Below are 18,718 nucleotides of genomic sequence, written 5' to 3'. Positions count from 1 at the left end.
CTAAAGAGAGAACGTTTCCGGAACATCGCGCCTACCCCATCAACGTCACTGCGCACGTGACCCGGAAGACGACGTAGGAGTTGAGAGGCGGCAAAAACCTGGATCTTTTTCATTTTTTTAAATAAAAACTGGGGTATCCAGGAAAAAAACTGTTTGCTGTAGTTCATTTCAGAAGTGTCAGGGATCAACTTCCACAATAATTTAAGCAAAGCCCTGAAACTGTTGCACAGCTCCTTTAAAATCGAAATAATCAAACGCGAAGGACAAGCACAGGCCAACAACGTTACGGTACAGGCTCACAGTAAAGCTGTGAGCCTTTACTGTCTTGCACATCTAGCCTTCGCTTTAGTAGATCTCAGAATGAAACGGATAGTATCATAATAAAACCAATGGGGTCTCACCATTTCGAGCAGAAGTGCGTAAGTACCCGATGCTATTTTTGTGGTCCTTTTCACGTAAACAGCCAAGGAGCTTGTACACAACCCAGGCATTCATCTGGCTTGAAAAGAGCTTGAGCGTTGGCTTCGCTCGGATGTCAGCTGCCCATTGTGCTTACTTGAACTTCACAAAATCCTCTAAATTGAGCGGATTGCCTTGTGACTTCTGCTTGTTCTGCCGTTGGACCGTATGTCTGCAATTCGGTGGTTACCGAGTTTGAGGACTCCGAAATCATGGGTGTACCACCGCAACACCCTCTTAACACGATTTCGGTAGCCGCAAGGTGTAAAAACGATGTACGAAGGGTGTAGGCCTTTCCGCATACGCTTGAATATTCAGAAATCATGTAAGAATAGTGTAGGGAGGGTATGAGCTCGGAAAAACAACCTCTTAACACGAACATGGATATTGCAATTTTTAGTGTGTACACACAGCTACGGTAATGGGGCACGCTAAAACACATGGCTTTCCGTTTTTGTAGAAAAAGAAGAAAAAATCTAAGAAAGAAAAAACAAAAATTGACTAATGTCATTGCTGACCTGAAAACAAGTTTATTATAAACATACTGCTAATTTAGTTTTGCGGCGGCAATCTTTACAAGAAACGAAAGGAAGACGAGAGTAGCTTTGAGAGGAATATTTAATGGGAGGTACATCGAGACTTTATTTAAAATGTTGCAGATCGAGCCGTCTGGATCGTCCGATAATGTAGTTATCTTATTTTCTTTTCCTGCTTCTTGCTCAGCATGGAGGATCTTTACTGAAAAAGTCGGGATCTCTGATAGTCTTCATGTATGAAGACACTGCGACTGTGCGCCAATATCCCGCCAAATGTTTCAGGTGGGTTTTGTTGAGGCACCACTTATTTCCATCTTCGAGCTCGAGATCGAACAAGGCCACGCCAAACTGGAGGTTGGCATACCGCTTCGCGCTCGAACAGATCTGAAAGCAGCCAAAAGGACGCCATCATTGGAACAACGCACGTCAGCGCACGCTGACTAAGCAACAAACAAAACTTGAGCAATTTGTGTTCCTTTTATTCGACGAGTAGCATTTCTCCTTTCTCTGCAAATACACCAAGACCCAATAAACCTCTTGCGAAATTACTCAAGCATCAAGGACAAGGGCAGGAGCACATAGGAACATGCGCTGCACCCGTTCATGTCTAGATACGGATAGCTTAACATTGACAGGGCGTGGCGGCTCCCGACCATCGCATCACTCCGGAGCCATAGAGACTATGGCACAAGCCGGTAAGAACAACAAACAAATAACGGAGCAAGAAGCGTGAACGTAATGAGCAAACACCTGCGTTTCTTAAGCACCCCTGGCTTACAAACGGACTAAATGTTTTTTTTTTTTTTTCAACCTCTACGTCACAAAGGTTTCCAATGTAGTCGTGTAGATGTCGACGTTTACAAAGCTCCGCGCATTAGCCCAGATAGTGAAGACAGCGAAAACGCCCTATGAATTCAGCATGAACCATGCGTACACTAGGCTAAAGGGCTGTTTATACTCCGTCGTAACGTCAACGAGCGCACGCGCTCGCTCACGCTCGCTGACGCTGTCAGCGAACGGGGTGTCTATACTCCAGCGTCAAGTTGAACGCGGCGCCGCGCTGTGCAGCTCGATGCGCGACGTCGTAGCTTGCGACGGACTTGGACATGCTCTACGTTTGACGTTGGACGTCGGCGCCGCCGACGCAGGCTATCCCAGAAGCCCTCGCGCGAATGCCTCCTTCGGGAATCCGGTTGGCGGGGTCGTCGGGGCCAGTCGGAGTGTGGTGCGAGATGCTCATTTCTGGGATCTGAACCTGTCGTTCTTTCCGTGTGTCACGTGCTGTTGTCGTGTTCCCGTGTTGGTGTGCGGATTTAACGTTCGTGCGCTTGACTAAGCGATTGTGTGCGTGGACGTGGATCGTTCCGAGGATGCGCTACCTTCGATTCTCGATAGGCCTATCGACCTAACGAGCCGGTGGTGGTGGGCCGTGGTGTTGGGGTGCCGGCAAAAGCTGGAAGCTCGATGACGCGCCAGAGGTAGGGTTAATTAGAATTAAGGATGACCTAATGTGTGTGCTATTTATTATCATGTGCCAGTCGCACTTACCGGCAGTCATCCCCGATCGAGAAAGCTTCGTCGAACGTACGGGAACGGCGGTCACGAAAACCTCGAACTATTTAGCCGGCCAGAAATTTTCAATTGGGCTGTCCCAGCTTGTAAATGGTCTCAGCTTGTAAACGATAGTAGCGATACGCAATTACAATTCGACTGAATCCTGTATTGTTTGTATAGGCTTTGTAAAGTGCGTTACAATTTCGAACGCGTACATTGCGTAATTTAGGCATCGTCCGCTCCCTTCGGTGTCCGTTTCTTAAGTCAGCCTGAAAGTCTACTCTGATGATAACATACCGGCTACCTGTCAGAAAGAGGTTTCTGTGGAATATCGAGTGCATAGATTTCATTGAAGCATTCCGGCGAAATCGCCGGAGTCGCTTGGCAGGATTCCGGTGAACCTGCAAGCAGCTAAATTCAAACGTTATCGGGCTTTTTCTTTTTTTTTTCTTTTTTCGTTGACATTTGTGTGGCATTTAGGAGAAAATAAATGCTGGTTTTCACTCGTTATCACCATCATTTGCTTGTTTTTGAACTGCTAACCGCTACCCCGAATGGTTGTTTTGAAGCGTGACATGACAACACGAGGACGAACCACACTGACCGATTGCCTCTAGACTAGATGGCGCAAGCTACCGCCCATTGTGTGCGTAGAGACGATGCGGTTGCCACGGAGACGCGCATGCGTAAAGTGGGGCAGTTCGTCGGGGCGCGCTGGACCAGCGTTGGTCTGCGCTGGACTGTAAACACCATCGTTCGGGCGCTTCTCGGCGCAACGTAGTGGCCGACGAACGTCGGTCTGCGCCGGCGCGCGTTGCGTTCGTCGACGTTGGAGTATAAACAGCCCTTAAGTTTCACCTACCGCAAACGGCCGCCTGAAGACTAAAGGCTCTGTTTATACTCCAACGTCGACCCTAGCAAACGCGGCGTAGCGCAGCGTGCACAGATACTGATTGGTCGGAAATCTCGAGTTCCTGCTCGTCCACCAATGATACACGCGCGTTCTGCTCTACGCTTTGTTCGCTCCGCTCAACGTCGGGGTATAGGCAACCTGCAATGCTGTTTCGTTTGGCGCCATCTAGCGACGGAAGCAAGAAATATCGCGTACCCCTGGGAGTGGCGGGTGCATTGCTCAAACGTGAGGTTATACTCTGGTGGCGCCGCATACCTATAGTGTCTGAAGCAAGAAATGCTGGGTATCCGAGGAAGCCATGATCGCGTAACATGCCAGTACGGCGGAGGCTACGACCCTGGCGGGCCAATGAGAACGTGACTGCGTATCTCCGGAGCGCGCCTCTACTCCGAAGAAGTATCAAGGCCCATACGCACATTCGCGTTTGAGCGCGGTGCGTTCCGTAGCGGCAAGCGGAAGCGTTGCATTGCGCAGCGCGTACACGCGAAGCTTGTACGCACAGTTGCGTTGCAACGCGGCCGACCGCAGTCAACAGCCAATAAAAGCTTGCTATCGGCGCATTCGCTCAACCAATAGCAATGGACCTCGTTGAGCAACCCAAACAAACATGGCGGCGTCCCGCGGTAGCGCGGATATGGCTGCGGCTCTGCTCGAAAGTGAGCAACTGGAAAATTTGTTCGTTGAGTGTGTTCGCGGGTAAGTGGCACGGGCGGGCAACGAGTCTAATATGCCCCTAATTGCACGATCTACCGCCGCGATGATGCTCCTCCTGCGCCGACGACATCCCTGCCACGACTGGGTGCGACCTCTGCTCCGCTGCCGGGAAACCTTCGGGGAGTACCACCACCTCGTTCGTGACATGAGGCTGGACGACGGGGAAGACTTCTTCCAATATTTCCGAATGACGAGGCAGAGGTGTGTATTTTAACATTAACTTAAGAAGTGTGGCTCCCAGCGAGCCGTTGGGCCATGGGGCCACTTGTGTTTTTATAGAATCAGAGTGTCGAGTTGCGTCCAGACGGCACGATATCAGATGCAGTAGAGGGGCGGCGGAGAAAAGCTCACCGCAAAACCGGCAGATACAGAAAAAAAGGCTCATCGGCCCTTGTTGCATTCAAATCCTCCTGTCACCAGTCAGCTGGGAAGATTTAACCGAACTCGTGATTGCCGGGACACCGGCAATTACATCATAGTGTTACCAGCAGTTACTGTCTTGCTTTTAACCCCCAGCGACCAGTCAGTGGCGGTCTTTACGTATGTATACATATGTGCTATTCTGTGCATAGCGCGCGACACTCCATGAACACAACATCAGTATGGTGCAGCTACTCATTTTCTCATACCCGTATAAATCCAGCACCATACAAGTCTAATGAATGAGCTACTTTACTTCGCAATACTATAGTCTAAAAATCAACTTTTATGCAGTAAAAAAACATTTGATGTTTCGTTTGTGGTTACTGTGTCAGTACACTGTTAATGAGTTTCTTCACTGCGCAAAACCCACACTATGCAGTGAACTCACTACAGGGTTTTGGCCCATTTGTTTATTGTTTTGCTGTTAAATACAGCTGCTCTCAGCTGTATTATGGTTTATTGCTGCCATGGCCACCGTTTGTACCAACGTGGAACAGCAGCTGTTCTTTTCATAGACGCTAGATTAGACCTAGTACCGAAGCTCTTTTGGTCTGCTGAATGTTGTCTTCGAGCTGTTTTGAATTGTACCAATGCAGCCCTGGCAAATATTGCAAATATGTCAAGAATACAAACATAAAAAATGTTGGCCCTTTATTGCACGGGTCTTTCGGCTGTGTTATTTCCTGGAGTTATATCCTTTGGTGCTTTTGCAAGAATGGAGAAAAGGTTAGGGGATATCTCGAGATATTACAATTGGTGCACTTGAGGTACTATTGTAGCTCTTTTTATGGGGCTTGGGGGAGTTCATACTCTTTAGTAAATTATTACACAAGAGAAAAAATTGTGAAAATATTTTGGATAGCAATTTCACCCGACTATTCAAGAGCTTCATGGCATTCCTTATAGCAATGATGAAATGTTGCTGTTTCATGCATGTCAAAGCATTCATGTGGAGACAGGTCTAGGCCAGCTCGTCGAAAACCAACTCCTCGACAGCCAACTCGTCGGCAGACCATTCGTCGAATAGACCCATTCGTCATAGGGCAACTCGTCGAAGAGGCCAACTGGTCGCCGCATTTTTAAAGCCAAATTCGTCATTTTTGTCCTTAAATTTTAAAGCAAATACTGCCTTATAATAATCCGTGTTCTGTCTTTCGTAAAAAAAAAAAAAAAAGTATACAATCGGCACTCTTTAAATAACTGACCTCCAGTCTTCTCTCTCTTGTCAAAGGTAACAACTTGCCGTTTTCGCCACTTTCACGGTGCAGTGGGGCACGGTCATTACGTCGCTCTTGTATCACTGGGGCACGTGTTAACCTACCCGGCACATCAGTTGACGCCGCCTCACGGCGACGGCCTGGGGCGGCTCATTACAAAATAAATAATGAAGAAATAACAGAAGGATTATCATGAAATGACACATCTTTCAACTTGTCTAAAAGTTCTTTCCTATCTTTGCCCTCTTGTAATTTTTAGTTCAATTTTGTAACTTAACAAGGACGCTGTCCCTAGTCCAAACACGAATAAGAATTTAGGTCAAAAGATAAAAAGGAGCCACAAACTTTTACCTCGGACCGTCATTCAACCCATTCGACGAATTGTCGTTCGACCAATTCCCCCTTTCGAAAAGTTGCCCTTCGACGAATTACCCTATTCGACGGGTGGGCTTTCGACGAGTTGGCTTTTGAGGAGTTGGCCGTATCCCGCTGAGTGCAAGGTAGTGAATAATGTATTTGTGAGTTACTAAATCTGTTTTGTCTACAGATTTGACCACCTTCTCTCATTGGTGGGCCCACTTCTCCAGAAGAAGACAACCTTCTGGAGGAAACCAATTTCCCCAGCGGAAAGGTTGAGCCTGACAATCAGGTATGTCAAAACTCATCTACTGTGATGACTGGAGTTCTGTTACAAAAGAGGGTCTTGCCACTAATTTGAAATTAGGCCTATACTTTATACATTTTATTCATTTTTGTAGTATAATCAACACCTCTCCACCTTCAACTGTCGCAAAAATAGAAATGTCTGAATTTAAGGTATTACAGTTAGAGTATTGGCCAGTTTCTTCATGAGGCTTCAATTTAACAAATCTAGACAGTAGGAGGTGCAAAAGTAGAGATGAGTGTTCATTCTTTATGAACCAGGTGGAAAGCTACGAACCAAAAACTTGACAAGGCAATGATCCATGTGCCCCTTCCATGCAAGAGTTCTCTGAAAAACTCCTGGGTTCCCAGGAACCCAGTAATCTGGCTCAAGTGACAGGGGACAACAAGGGGGACAAGTATAGAGTTGACCTGTGTCACAGCAGATGAAGGTCAGCTCGTGCAGTATAATAAAACAAATTTCAAATAGTATAGGTTGACCTTGATATCTAAAGAGATGGAAGGAAAGAAAAATCATACAATCACTTATTTGATAGCATGCCTAGTTACTCTAGCTAAAACTCGCTTGTCAACTCTGTTGGCCATGCCCCATCCATACTTTAAGAGCTGTTGCCCACTTCCTCCAAGCCATGGCAGTTGCCTTGTGCTATTTCGTAGAGGTTCACCGCCTCGCACCAGTGCCTTTGCGTGACACTTCACAGTGCAGCATTGGCTCGCTCATGAAGCTTCACCGCTTTGCACTGGCATGCTCAGAAAAGTATCGGATAGCTTTATGGAGTAAAAAATATTGCTCGCTATTATAGATATAGTTACTTCAGTGTTGTGAATGGGTCGATATCTACTTTAAGAAAAGCAGTGGCAGAAACAAAGTACCTTGTTATAAATGTCCATGATGTGACTATTGTTTCAGCAGTGTTAAGGAGTCACTTTACATTTGTATGTGGTACTATTGCTTGGCAATGTTTCAGATACCTTGCTCATGGAGGGTCTCAGGTAATATGCGCTGCCAGCTACCGGATTGGACGGACAACAGCAAGCGAAATAATCCAAGAGACATGTCAAGCCCTGCGTAAGGTTCTGGAACCGCTGTACCGCCCTGCAAGTATCCCATTTTTGCTTTTTAAGGTGTAAGTTTTATGGTTCTGTGAGGAATAAGATGTATTCGCATCCTACTTTCCTCAAAATAAGCCCGAAGAAAAGGAGACTTTTTGCACGACCCCAGCAATTTACACCCAAAAACACAGACTGTGTGGGTAAAAAACATATTCCGAAAAAAGACTAGAATTCAAAGAAAAATAAACCCTAACCCTACTTTCAATCTTCGAGCATGGACTGCAAGGGAAAGATTGACAGCTGTGCTGTCATACCAAGAGTGGAATGGTGCAAACATTTGTTTCTTTTATGTCATGAATAACTGTTCTTGGCTGATTTAATATTTTTTTAAACTATGTGCTGATCAGTTCCTTGTCGTGGCTAGGCACATCTATTTTTTGATATGCATACTATGTTCACTGAATTCAGCCATCAAATAGTTGGGGTGACTTCTGCTAATCTAGCTCTTATGTCAACATTCCTAACTGGGGCTCATATTGACGTTGCTGTGTTCCGCCCTAATCCAGTGTTCATGCACACCTCTGCAAAGCAATACTGCTTCCCTCCGTATGCGTTCGTATAGTATAATACTTATAAAAAAAAGCATTTCTGTTTGGAGGGGTCAGAGCACAATAGGCAATAGCGAGTTCCATAAGCCAAAGGGAAGGCGAGTGAATTCAAGCAGCCCCCTATTGCAAATCAATGCAGTCTTTTGTACGGGAGCTGCATGAACTTTGATTTGAATGAGGCCCGGGCTGCTGTCGGTTATTAAAACAGTCGGGCTTTCAAGGGTTTACATCACTGAGGGAATGCTTGGAAATGAGTAAATGTCTCTGACCAACACCCCGTTTAGACACCTGTAATCATTTAGTCGTTTAGGTTGAGCCGACACTTGCAGGAGTCTCTTATAGACCAACTCATGTTTACAACCAAACCGGAGCACCCCTAGCAGACGCCACCGGAGCTGCGCAATGGCGATGCAGTGTAGGCAAGAAACTCGCCGTCACCCATAAACAAACCATTGGAAGGCGTTTTTTTTAGCGTCGGTGTGAGTCCTCGTGCTCTTTTTTCCGCGTTAGAATTGTTGATTCCACGTTTTCCTGGCAATGTCTGATTACTTGAGCGGCCTCAGCCAAATTAAGGAGGCTTTTTACACCGCAAAACGTCATGTGAATAATGTGACATGCGGCGATTCATTCTGCGTGGATGCTGCAAAATGGGCGCTAAAGCCCGATTCGCATGATGAGTTTCTGCTCGCTGTTTTCAGTTACGACGTCGCTCGGGCTGCAAAAGTGTGGACCGTCACCGAGCTGGTCGACGTCGATACTGAAAATTGTAAGCAAAATCGAACGAAGTTAATCAGGCATAACAAGTCGGTGATGGCCACTGGTAACAATGTTCAGCATCTCCTTGTATCTACTACTACACTGAGCTTGCATACACCAACCCACCTTTAAAGGGGCCCTGCAATGACTTTTTGACTGGTTTTTAATTTGCACTGAACCTGAGCGTACTCAACGTAGTAACTTAATCAAATCTTTCTTTTCTCAAATTTCACTTTATTTTAAAAGTTATAGGCAAATTAGAATTACAAAAACAAGCAAAAAATAACCTCCTCCATGACGTCGTAGGTCCTGGCTTGAGTGGCCGTGAACTAGAGGAGGAGTAGTGAGCTCATCGAGCGCTCACGGCTGCCGCACTCCGTGTCGACGGCTCGAGAGGGCGCCACTAAAGCACGTGTTGGATAGCCTGTATGAAGCGGGCGGCCAGGGCAGCTCGCATTGCATTTGCTGCGCGACTAAACACTAATCCGGCGTAACATTTCATTGGCCACAAATGACAGCAAACACGGGGTAAAGATCAGTTCAGAACGGGAGCCACTTCGCGCTGACGCACCGACAAATGGCCAAATCGCCAGCAGGGCCCGCGCCGAAGGCCTTCGGAACGCTCGGAACCGGTCGGATTCTCGACCGCAGCGCCGCCGCGTACATCCGGGACCTTTTTACGCTCCTCGTTCGTCGTAGCCTCATCCCACTAGTTCTTTCTAGTATGCGCCGTTTTTCCCGCCGCTTGGTGGCGGGTATGCCGACGGGTCATTTCTTGTTTCCGTACTTTCTAAACTGCATTTGCTTCTTTCCTGATCTAAAATAGTGAACAAAAACCACTTTCATACATAATTGAAACGGTTCGCGACACTTATATTGTGTATCTCAACTAAAAAAAAGCTTTTAGCGGCTTTGACCAGTGGCAAGCCAAGGACCAAAGACGTCACATTTTGCGCGCTTTCGGTACTGCGGGTCGCCCTCGTCGGTGGAGGAGGTTTCCGCGTCGTCCGGTTAAAATATGACGCACTGATATTTAGTTACTCTCTCCGTGCCTGCTGGCTTGCCCGAACCCCAAGAGACGTGGAAACCGCAAAAAAGGTAGACGCTTAAATATGATTGCAGGGCCCCTTTAAGCCTAAAAGTCTTTTGAGGCCTGCCCTTACTTCTTACCACGGGCCGCTGTCGTTTGAACGAACAGACAAGCAGAAACGTTTGAAAGAGTAGATGACAGTTCGAACGATCAGGCAGCTGTTTCAACTTGAAGACACACTGAACATAGTCTGCAGGTGGTCTGTACAGCTTGGCGGTTTTTCCGCATTCATGTTGGAAGAAAAAAAAAATCCGTTGAACACAAGTATTCGTGAATGCAACCCAAAGTGCTTCCCGCACGAGCAATCGTTGTCCGACGGCATCTGGTTTTTATTTTTCACGGCACCTATCAACATTCTTTGACAAACCGAGCAGGCAGAAAACACACAAAGAGTGACCTTCAAACCTTTCCCGACTCTTTTGGTACAGGCCCAGTCACAGCGTTTTGACGAGATGGCAGGTTTTTGACTAGTTTCTTTCAAAAGAACACAGGAATGCACGTCCCGCATGATGACTTCCGCCCACAACCCCAGACTGGATGTGTGCCCGAGGTGCCACCACCATGCCGTGACTTAACAGTACCAAGTTTTTGTATAGAGTTCTAAAGGCCTTCCAGGGCCTGTATAGCCTTGCTGACGCAGCGGCCCCAGATGCAGAAAATATACCGTATTTACTCGAGTAATAGTCACATAGTTTATGACGAGAGCCTGAGGGTTTGCTTTTCCGTGGAGCTCGCAGATTGCCAAACACCGCGTTCGACAGCATGATTCCAGCTGTTTACAGGACAGAGATAACGTCTTCGTGCCAAGGTATCATCTTTGAGGATTGCATTTGTATGGAGAATCGTGTTCTCTATCTGGCTATTCGCTATGTTATTTATACGCAACACAATGATTGGCTGTATATGTGTTCTGTGGGAAAGTAGACGCAAGGGCCTTGTTCATAAATAGTGTGGCTATTACTTGAGTAAATACGGTAGCATAGGCTATCTGTCAGAGCCACCCACGCTTCTACCCACATCTCAAAGGTCGAGATAGGCCAAGAGTGACATATTGCTGACATTTTTTTTACTGAAAGTCTTGGGATGCAGTATTACTACTTTATGCAGCTAATATTTGGTCATTGTGTTGGCACAACCTACAAGCTTACGCTAAGGTGGCAGCCACTGAAGCAATATTGATAATCTACCGTTCATGCATGAAAACAAGTGTTCACAGGGGGACATACCTCTGAAAAGCTGTGCTGACTTTTCCTTACATATGTTTAAGCCTTGGAAAACTGTTTACTGCGAACTACTGCTGCCATGTGGTTTAACTTGAGTCACCTTTCTTCTAGGCCCCCAACACTGCGCAGTGGGAGCGCATTGCAGCAGAGTTCGAACGGCAATGGAATTTCCCCAACTGCGTCGGTGCCTTGGACGGCAAACATGTGGCCATCCAGGCTCCCCCTGGTGCAGGGTCGGACACTTATAATTATAAGGGGTTTCACAGCATCGTGCTAATGGCCAGCTGTGATGCCAACTATAAATTCACTCTGGTAGATGTTGGCAAGCCAGGACGCTACAGTGATGGTGGCGTCTTTCGTGACTCCGACATGGGAGACGCCATCCTCTCAGGCACAGCAGGCCTCCCTCCGCCAGGGCCCTTGCCGGGGACCAGGACAAAACTGCCGTTTGTGTTTGTCGGCGACGAGGCGTTCCCCCTGCTCACCAACCTGATGCGCCCTTTTCCTCGAAAAAGCCTGAAGTTGTTGCAAAAAGTCTTCAACTACAGGCTTTCTCGAGCGAGAAGGGTCATTGAAAACACGTTTGGGATCCTCGTCGCACGCTGGCGCATCTTCAGACAACCGATCCAGGCATGTCCCGCGACACTGGAGGCGGTTGTCTGGGCATGCGTCAGCCTCCACAACTACCTCAGGGTATGCGACGAGGCAGAAAGGGGGGAGCGCCTCTACTGCCCTGCTGGCTACGTTGATAGCGAGGGCTACCTGGGCGAGACAGTGAGAGGCCAGTGCCACACTGACAGTAGTGACGGCAGTGCTCTGTCAGATGTGGGCCAAGTAAGCTCAAACATGCATGCGAGCGATGCCAAAGGCATAAGGCACAAGTTCGCCAAATTCTTCTGCTCTCGCCTTGGAGAGATATCCTGGCAATACAGAGTAGTGTTCCGAGGAGCAGCACCTGTTAACCATTAGGATTGCTTAAGGGGCAGTAAACCACTTTCTGCAATATTATAATTATGGTCACAACTCAGCACTTGAATATAATGTTAGACTTTTAAAGGGATACTACAACGAAATTTCAGCGCTCATTTTTTTGGTCTATATGTGTTCAAAGGAGCAGTATCACATCGAGCATACCAATATCTTGTTAAAAAAGTAACGAAAAGGAATTTTAAAACGAATTAAACGATTAGCAAAGAGCACCTGGCGGATGTCTCTAACGCCTCGCTTGTAATGCCCGTCTAGGAACCTTGACAGCTAGTGACGGAGGTTGTCTCGCCTCCGGCCACGACGAGAGAAGGGGGGAACGAGGAACTTCCCGAGAATGCCTTTTGTGTGTCGCAGAAGTCGCTATTGTCCCCCTCCAAGATTATAGAAGATTAACCCGTCTCTAAAAATTCGTACAAAAGCAGCCGCTTCGGTGGCTGGAACGACTAGGCCATTCTCTCGACGCCAGCCTCGCCGTAGCTTTGCTCGTCTTGAGACGACCTATGTCACGTGGTCTCCGCTGGGCCTTCTCCGAGCGCTTGTCAGAGTGGGCCGTTTACAACGAAAAATACAGCCACCAGACTCAAAATAGAAACGTGCGATAGTCATTTACGGATATTGTGGATCATATTCAACCTATTTTTGAACAAGACGGTAATATTTCAAATATTGTTGAAGTATCCGTTTAAAGCAATAGCTTTATGGGCGACACTTTGCAGAGATATTTCCCTTGTCGTCACCACGCGCCCAAAGAATGGAAAAACCCTTTTCTTCCCTCTTGCCACGAGGAGAGGGAGGTCGGGACTTCTCGTCCGCTGTGCCGCGTGAAGCGAGCGAAAAAAGCAGCCCTGTCGTCTCCCCAAGAATTGCACGACGAAGGGAGAACCAAGGGAGAACCATCGTAACATCGGCTTGAAATACTTGTTTGCAGCAAACATTACTCATGTTATGCGAATTCCCACTTTGGTAGTATCCAGTTACTAAGCATAATGTTGGATGATTTTAAAAACCCACGCTTACCCACTTCACAAATCACTGATGGCGGTCGTCAGTGGCATCCATGACGCCAATTACGACGGCTACGAAAATTAACCATGTCGCACCTCCGTTCTCAGAAACATGACGGCACCCCTCCACCCACATTGCACAACCATGCTACAGCTGTCACTTTTGTTTCTTCACATAATGTGAGTGAAAAATATTTTTTTTTAGGACGCTACCGCCCATAGATTGAGTTATAACCATGAATATACTATTGCAGAATGTGATTTAGTGCCCCTTGAAGGACAAATGCCAGGCTTGCAAGGAACTCGTGTACATTATAGGGTGAAACAAGTGGATGAGATGCTGTAGGATGACTTGGAAAAAGTGACTCTTGCACATAGACAGTTAGAACTATTACCAAATGTGCACTGAGCAGGTCAGCTTTACCATGTGAAATTTCAAGGCATAGTTCTCTTTCTATAAAAATGATTGACAAACTTTTCACAATCAACAGGGCGTGTTCGCAGGCGACTGAGTTAGCGACGCTACTAACTTGTGGCGCCATCTCCTGATATGTGTAGCTAGCAGACGACGCTAACTCAGTCGTGTGCGAACATGCCCTAATGACTTTTAAAAGTTTGTTACCAATTGTTTAAGGGGAAGAGAGCTATGCCTAGAAATTTTACACGGTACAGCTAAAGGCCCGTTCACACTCTTGCGACCGAGTAAGACCGAGAGACCAGACCGGTTTTTAAGCCTTTTGCGCTCTCTTAGGACCAGCTTTGCACTGCAGCGCATACGGTCCTAAGAAGTCATAAGAAAATTAAAAACCGGTCTTGTCTCTTTCGGTCGTACTTGGTTGCAAGAGTGTTAATGCCGCTTAACCTGTTCATTGCACATTCGGTGAAGGCGTGAACATTCTGTGGGTAGGCGCCAATTTTTCTTACTCTTTTAACAGCACAAACATCCACTTATGCCGCCCTGTATAACTCTGAAATTGTACTAAACACCTTCAATTTACCTAAGGTGACAAACCTAGCTATGTACAGGAATATAAAGGGCCTACTCAAAGCACATGGCCAAAACAATAACTGGCAAGACCATAGCACGCATTATGGGTTCCGACGGGAGCGACACTCAATAACATGGCCAAACTGAACCAGTGCCACACTGACAAAGCACACCCCTTCTCTCGGAACAATGAAAAATTTCTCGAAGCATAAGCAGCCCCTCCCCCCCTCTGAGTGGGCATTTCATTTTGCTGGAAGCCCGGTAAACATTTGTACCGATTAATTAAAGGGGCTGTGCAGCAATCCTAACGTCTAAAGAATTTGCAGCTTGCATTTTTTATGTTGTTTGCCTTGGCACAAGCGAGAGAAAATGTGCCACTTCCCCCGAAATATCTCATAACAAAAATAAAAAAATAAATATTTCTCTAGATCTGCAGCATGCAGGTAATATGTGGTGGTCATCGGAACTACGGTGATATTATTCGGAGTACACAAGCTTTTTTGGCACCACATATCTCAAGTGAACATAACCATTTCCTCTGCCATTGCCCTACTCATCATCCTACGGCAAACAATCTTGTCTCAATTGCTAGCCAAATCGGACCTTGAAAAGTCAACAGGTGTGGAGGGAGGGCAGGAAGGCCTGAAGATGGAACAAAACGTTGCACCCAGAGAGATGTTAGTGTGCATCAACCTTCAAAATGTTTTTTTCTTTTTTAGTGGGAGCTGATTTACTTCAAAAGAAATGTTATTGAAATGAGATGAAATTCGCCAAAATATAACAATTGTTGCACTGCCCCTTGTAACATGAGAAGGCAGAATACATCAATCTGTGTTTTTAATCCCGTTTTTTCGTTCCTATTGCAAAAAACTCTCTTCTTTTCAGAGTAACGTGCAGTGCTATAATCTGTTATGCTTTTTTCTGTTCTTTTTTGTGTGTAAATATTATATTAGTAGAATTGCAGAAAATAAAGTTATTGCCTAAGCCATAACAGATGTAAGTGTCACTGATGCAACTTATAAAAAAGCTGCAATGTTGGGGAGGAACCCGCACCCCAAGCAGCAGCAGCAGCAGCAGCATTCGGCTGGGGCTCGTATCCTCCCGTAGGCCGAGGAGGAGTTCTTTTGTAGCCATTCCAGCCTGCATGAACAAGGCAGCATGCATTGTCAAGCTCCCATCCTATGCCGACTGCTTTCACGAAAGATCCAGTCTGTTGCCCTCCTTCAACATCAAGTCCTCGGGCCTTCTGTTGGGTTAACACGGATCTCTGGGGGAGAAACGAGCTGGAGAGAGCACCCCCCCCCCCCCCCCCCCCCCAGTTTGATCTCACTGCCACTAGCACGAGCCTCGGAAACATGTGCTAAGCAGTAGCAGTGGGGCAGTGCTTTGGGTAAATCCCAAAGTACTTATGGGCAAATAATGTCCACAGATGTGTGACCTAGCAAGCAGGGCAGCTATGGGCTGCAATTTTGTCTTGGAGCCACCCTGGCTGTATATGTATCCATGCAAGGTCACTGTGAAGTTATATGTTCTGCAAAGAAGTGACTCACTGCCATCACTTTGGAACATTACTACCAATTTATTGAAGCACACATTTGAAGTACAAAAATGTAGTACAACTTGTCACAGCAAAACGGCGGATTGAGTGAGGCTTTATGGCAAACAATCCAAGGCTATGATGCACCAGATGCAGACTATCTCAAAAAAGGTTTCAGAAAAGAAAAAGGTTGAGTAGCTGTTGATAGATTAAAACTGTGCGCACGATTCGTAAATTGGTATGGGCATGACGTTTGAATATAAAATCATAATGTAAAAGACAAACATCTCTCGCAGCAAAATGGAGAGAACATTGAGAGAGTTTGAAGTACAAAATGTAAATTCACTTATCACAGCAAAATGTAGGAAATATTGAGGTAGTTCGAAGTACAAAATGTAAATTCACTTATCACAGCAAAATGTAGGAAATATTGAGGTAGTTTGAAGTACAAAGCAACACTTTGAATTGTGCACTATAAAGGCACTTAGCACACCAAAATGGAGGAAACATTGACACAGTTTATAAATTCTTCTCAACACAGCAAAATTATGCAAGTACAGTATGTTGTCATGCAAAATTTAGAAGTAAAAAAAACGAAAAAAAAAAACATGCAAAGCAACGTATGGAGTGCAATGAAGCTTTTTACAATGGTGCATTTCTTATACCTGAAGTCTAAAAGTGTAAGGATCCCGAAAAAAAAAATGCAAGAGAAGGAAAACTTGGTTTTTCTAATGCAGAGAGAAAAACTGAAATAAAATGTCCGTAGACATGGCACCACATGGAACAAAATGTGACAGCTTCGAGATGAACAGCCGAAAGGAAATGGGAGTGTGTGCGACACCAGTTGCAAGTACCAGCATCAACCGGATTGTTTGTTTCCACTTTCCCACCTTGGGCATAGGAATAACATGATTTTGTTTTCTTGCACAACTTTACAAAAATTTACTTGCAAAATATTAGTATAAGAGATGCTCTACCTAAAGACACCTTTGTGAAAGGTTTCATTGCACTATGTACAGAGTGGACCACTTTTAAAAGGAACATCAGAATGTGTTGCCAGTGCTCCGCACCGTGACGGCTACTGACACCCGGGGAGCTTGGTGCAGACGCAGTGAGCACCAGAGGCAGTGCGTGCCACACGTCGTCTGCTACTGCATGCTACGGCGTAGGCGCAGTGAGTGAGAGCGGTGCAGTAGCAGAAAACGTGCTGCAAGCACCGCCTCTGGTGCTCACTGCGTCTGCACCAAGCTTCCACGGGTGCTAGCAGAACAGACTCCACACCTGGACATCAGCAATAACATAGCTTGCTTTTCCATACCATATTAAAAATAAAAGATGGGCATGGCATAGACTAAGTTTCTACAAGGTTTACATGTTATCTAGGTTTACTTATGTTCAAATTTAGGGATATTTTTCTGGGGCTGGTTTCTTCCCACAAATTCTGTAGTGAACAAAAAGAAAAGTTTGCTGTAAGAAACAGGACAGGCATGCATTTCCTCCTGGGAATATGCATGCGACCTGAATACTTGGAAAATGTACTGGTCCAGACAAGGGAAGGGCTAGACGAAATGAGAATGGTTCCCAGAGAAATCGGCAGCCTCACAAACAGTTGAGTGCGAGCGGTGTTCTGGGTCAACAAAATGAAGTTGTAAAACAAAAAACAGATTCATTTCTTTTAATTTTCATATAAATAGAGTAAAAAATTGCCACCATGCCCGACATTATGCAGACACTTATCTCCGTTAGATAGAAAAAAAAAAAGGATTCTCTCATGCCTCGTCATTTACGCTATCCCGAAGCTGGAGGATAGTTTCATAAAAACGCGCTTTTGCTACAATTTGCAGGTGGGGCGGAAGCATCGTTTCAAGGTCGTTACCAAGACTAACTGCAAATGCAATGCTAGGTTTGCTGAGGTCCAGGTGTGGCCTCGTGCACGTGCGTGCCATTTCCCGCGTAGAATCCTGCAGGAGGTGCAGAAGCCCAGACTCCTCTCGCGCGCGAGCTTGTCGAGGGCTTAAACGGACTCGTTTCGCAGGAGGGGGACCCGACTGCTGTGACGTCGACGCCCTCGACTGCTGGGACATCGACACCCCCTGCCCTCCACCTCCATTTCTATGAGTAGGGTTAGCATCTGTTGGTGATGCTGCTGCTGTGCCTGGTGGTGCTAGCTGCTCGGAGGTAGGCAACTGGCCCCTCTCCTCCAGATCCAGCAGCGCCACGCACGTTGCTGATGGATCGATGTCATCTAAATCCTGCAGAGGCGGTCGCTTGCATAGAACACTGAAACGGGAATGCAAACTACGACATAACGTTTTTGTGTGAAACTTTCACACAGAAAAAAACTTGATTTTGAATCCTCAGCTGGACGGTAGCAATAAGAAAGGGCAAAGGCAGCACTACAGCTCCGGGGGGGGGGGGGGGGGTATAAAATGGGAAAGGGGGATTAATGGCGATGCGAAATGTTATTCTCCAGGCAGGGAAAAGACTCTCATAGCCAAAGGGGAGAGAAAAGGAAAGATGTGGATTGAGATGGGTTGAATAAAATATTTTGGAAGTTACTAGGGGAAAGCGCCAATCAAATCATTTGTAGGGTAGAGGGAGGGGGGGAGGGGCAAAGCGTTGCTAACACACAACTAAAACATGGTTCAAAGTAAACGTTCAATAAAACGCGCAAGCGCCAACAGTCGCTCAATCGCTCCCAACACAACAACAGCTCCAGAAACCTCAGGGTATTTTAAAATGGAGAGTCTTCAGCAATATGAGGGGCCCTTTTGGAGCATGTGGCCAAGACTGTGACTGGCAGCGGTGCGACATGTTTTGCGGACAGTCTCATATCGTTCCACGTTGAATGAAGTGCGATAATGAAACCAGCTGAATCAGTGCACAAGGGCTGAAGGGATTTCTCTCTTCTGAGCACTATAGAATTTCCTAAGGTGAGAGTATCGTCCCCACCAGCCTCTGTCCCACCAATGTGCTCGAAATGTGTTTTTCAT

At 46.4% G+C, this 18,718-nt stretch overlaps 1 protein-coding gene across 1 annotated transcript; it reads left to right on the top strand.

Annotated features, from left to right (window-relative positions):
• Positions 1-4,240: 4,240 nt before the first annotated feature.
• Positions 4,241-12,178, top strand: LOC121833167 (putative nuclease HARBI1). The gene is made up of 4 exons (XM_042286280.1): positions 4,241-4,377; positions 6,364-6,465; positions 7,448-7,577; positions 11,321-12,178. Exons 1-4 carry the CDS (start codon positions 4,322-4,324, stop codon positions 12,176-12,178), a joined length of 1,146 nt encoding a protein of 381 aa, XP_042142214.1. The 5' UTR covers positions 4,241-4,321.
• Positions 12,179-18,718: the final 6,540 nt, after the last annotated feature.

This window comes from Ixodes scapularis, unplaced genomic scaffold, assembly GCF_016920785.2.
Source record: "Ixodes scapularis isolate PalLabHiFi unplaced genomic scaffold, ASM1692078v2 PGA_scaffold7__128_contigs__length_106722199, whole genome shotgun sequence".
Classification (NCBI taxonomy): domain Eukaryota; kingdom Metazoa; phylum Arthropoda; class Arachnida; order Ixodida; family Ixodidae; genus Ixodes; species Ixodes scapularis.
This window is presented reverse-complemented; position numbering and strand designations above follow the sequence as displayed.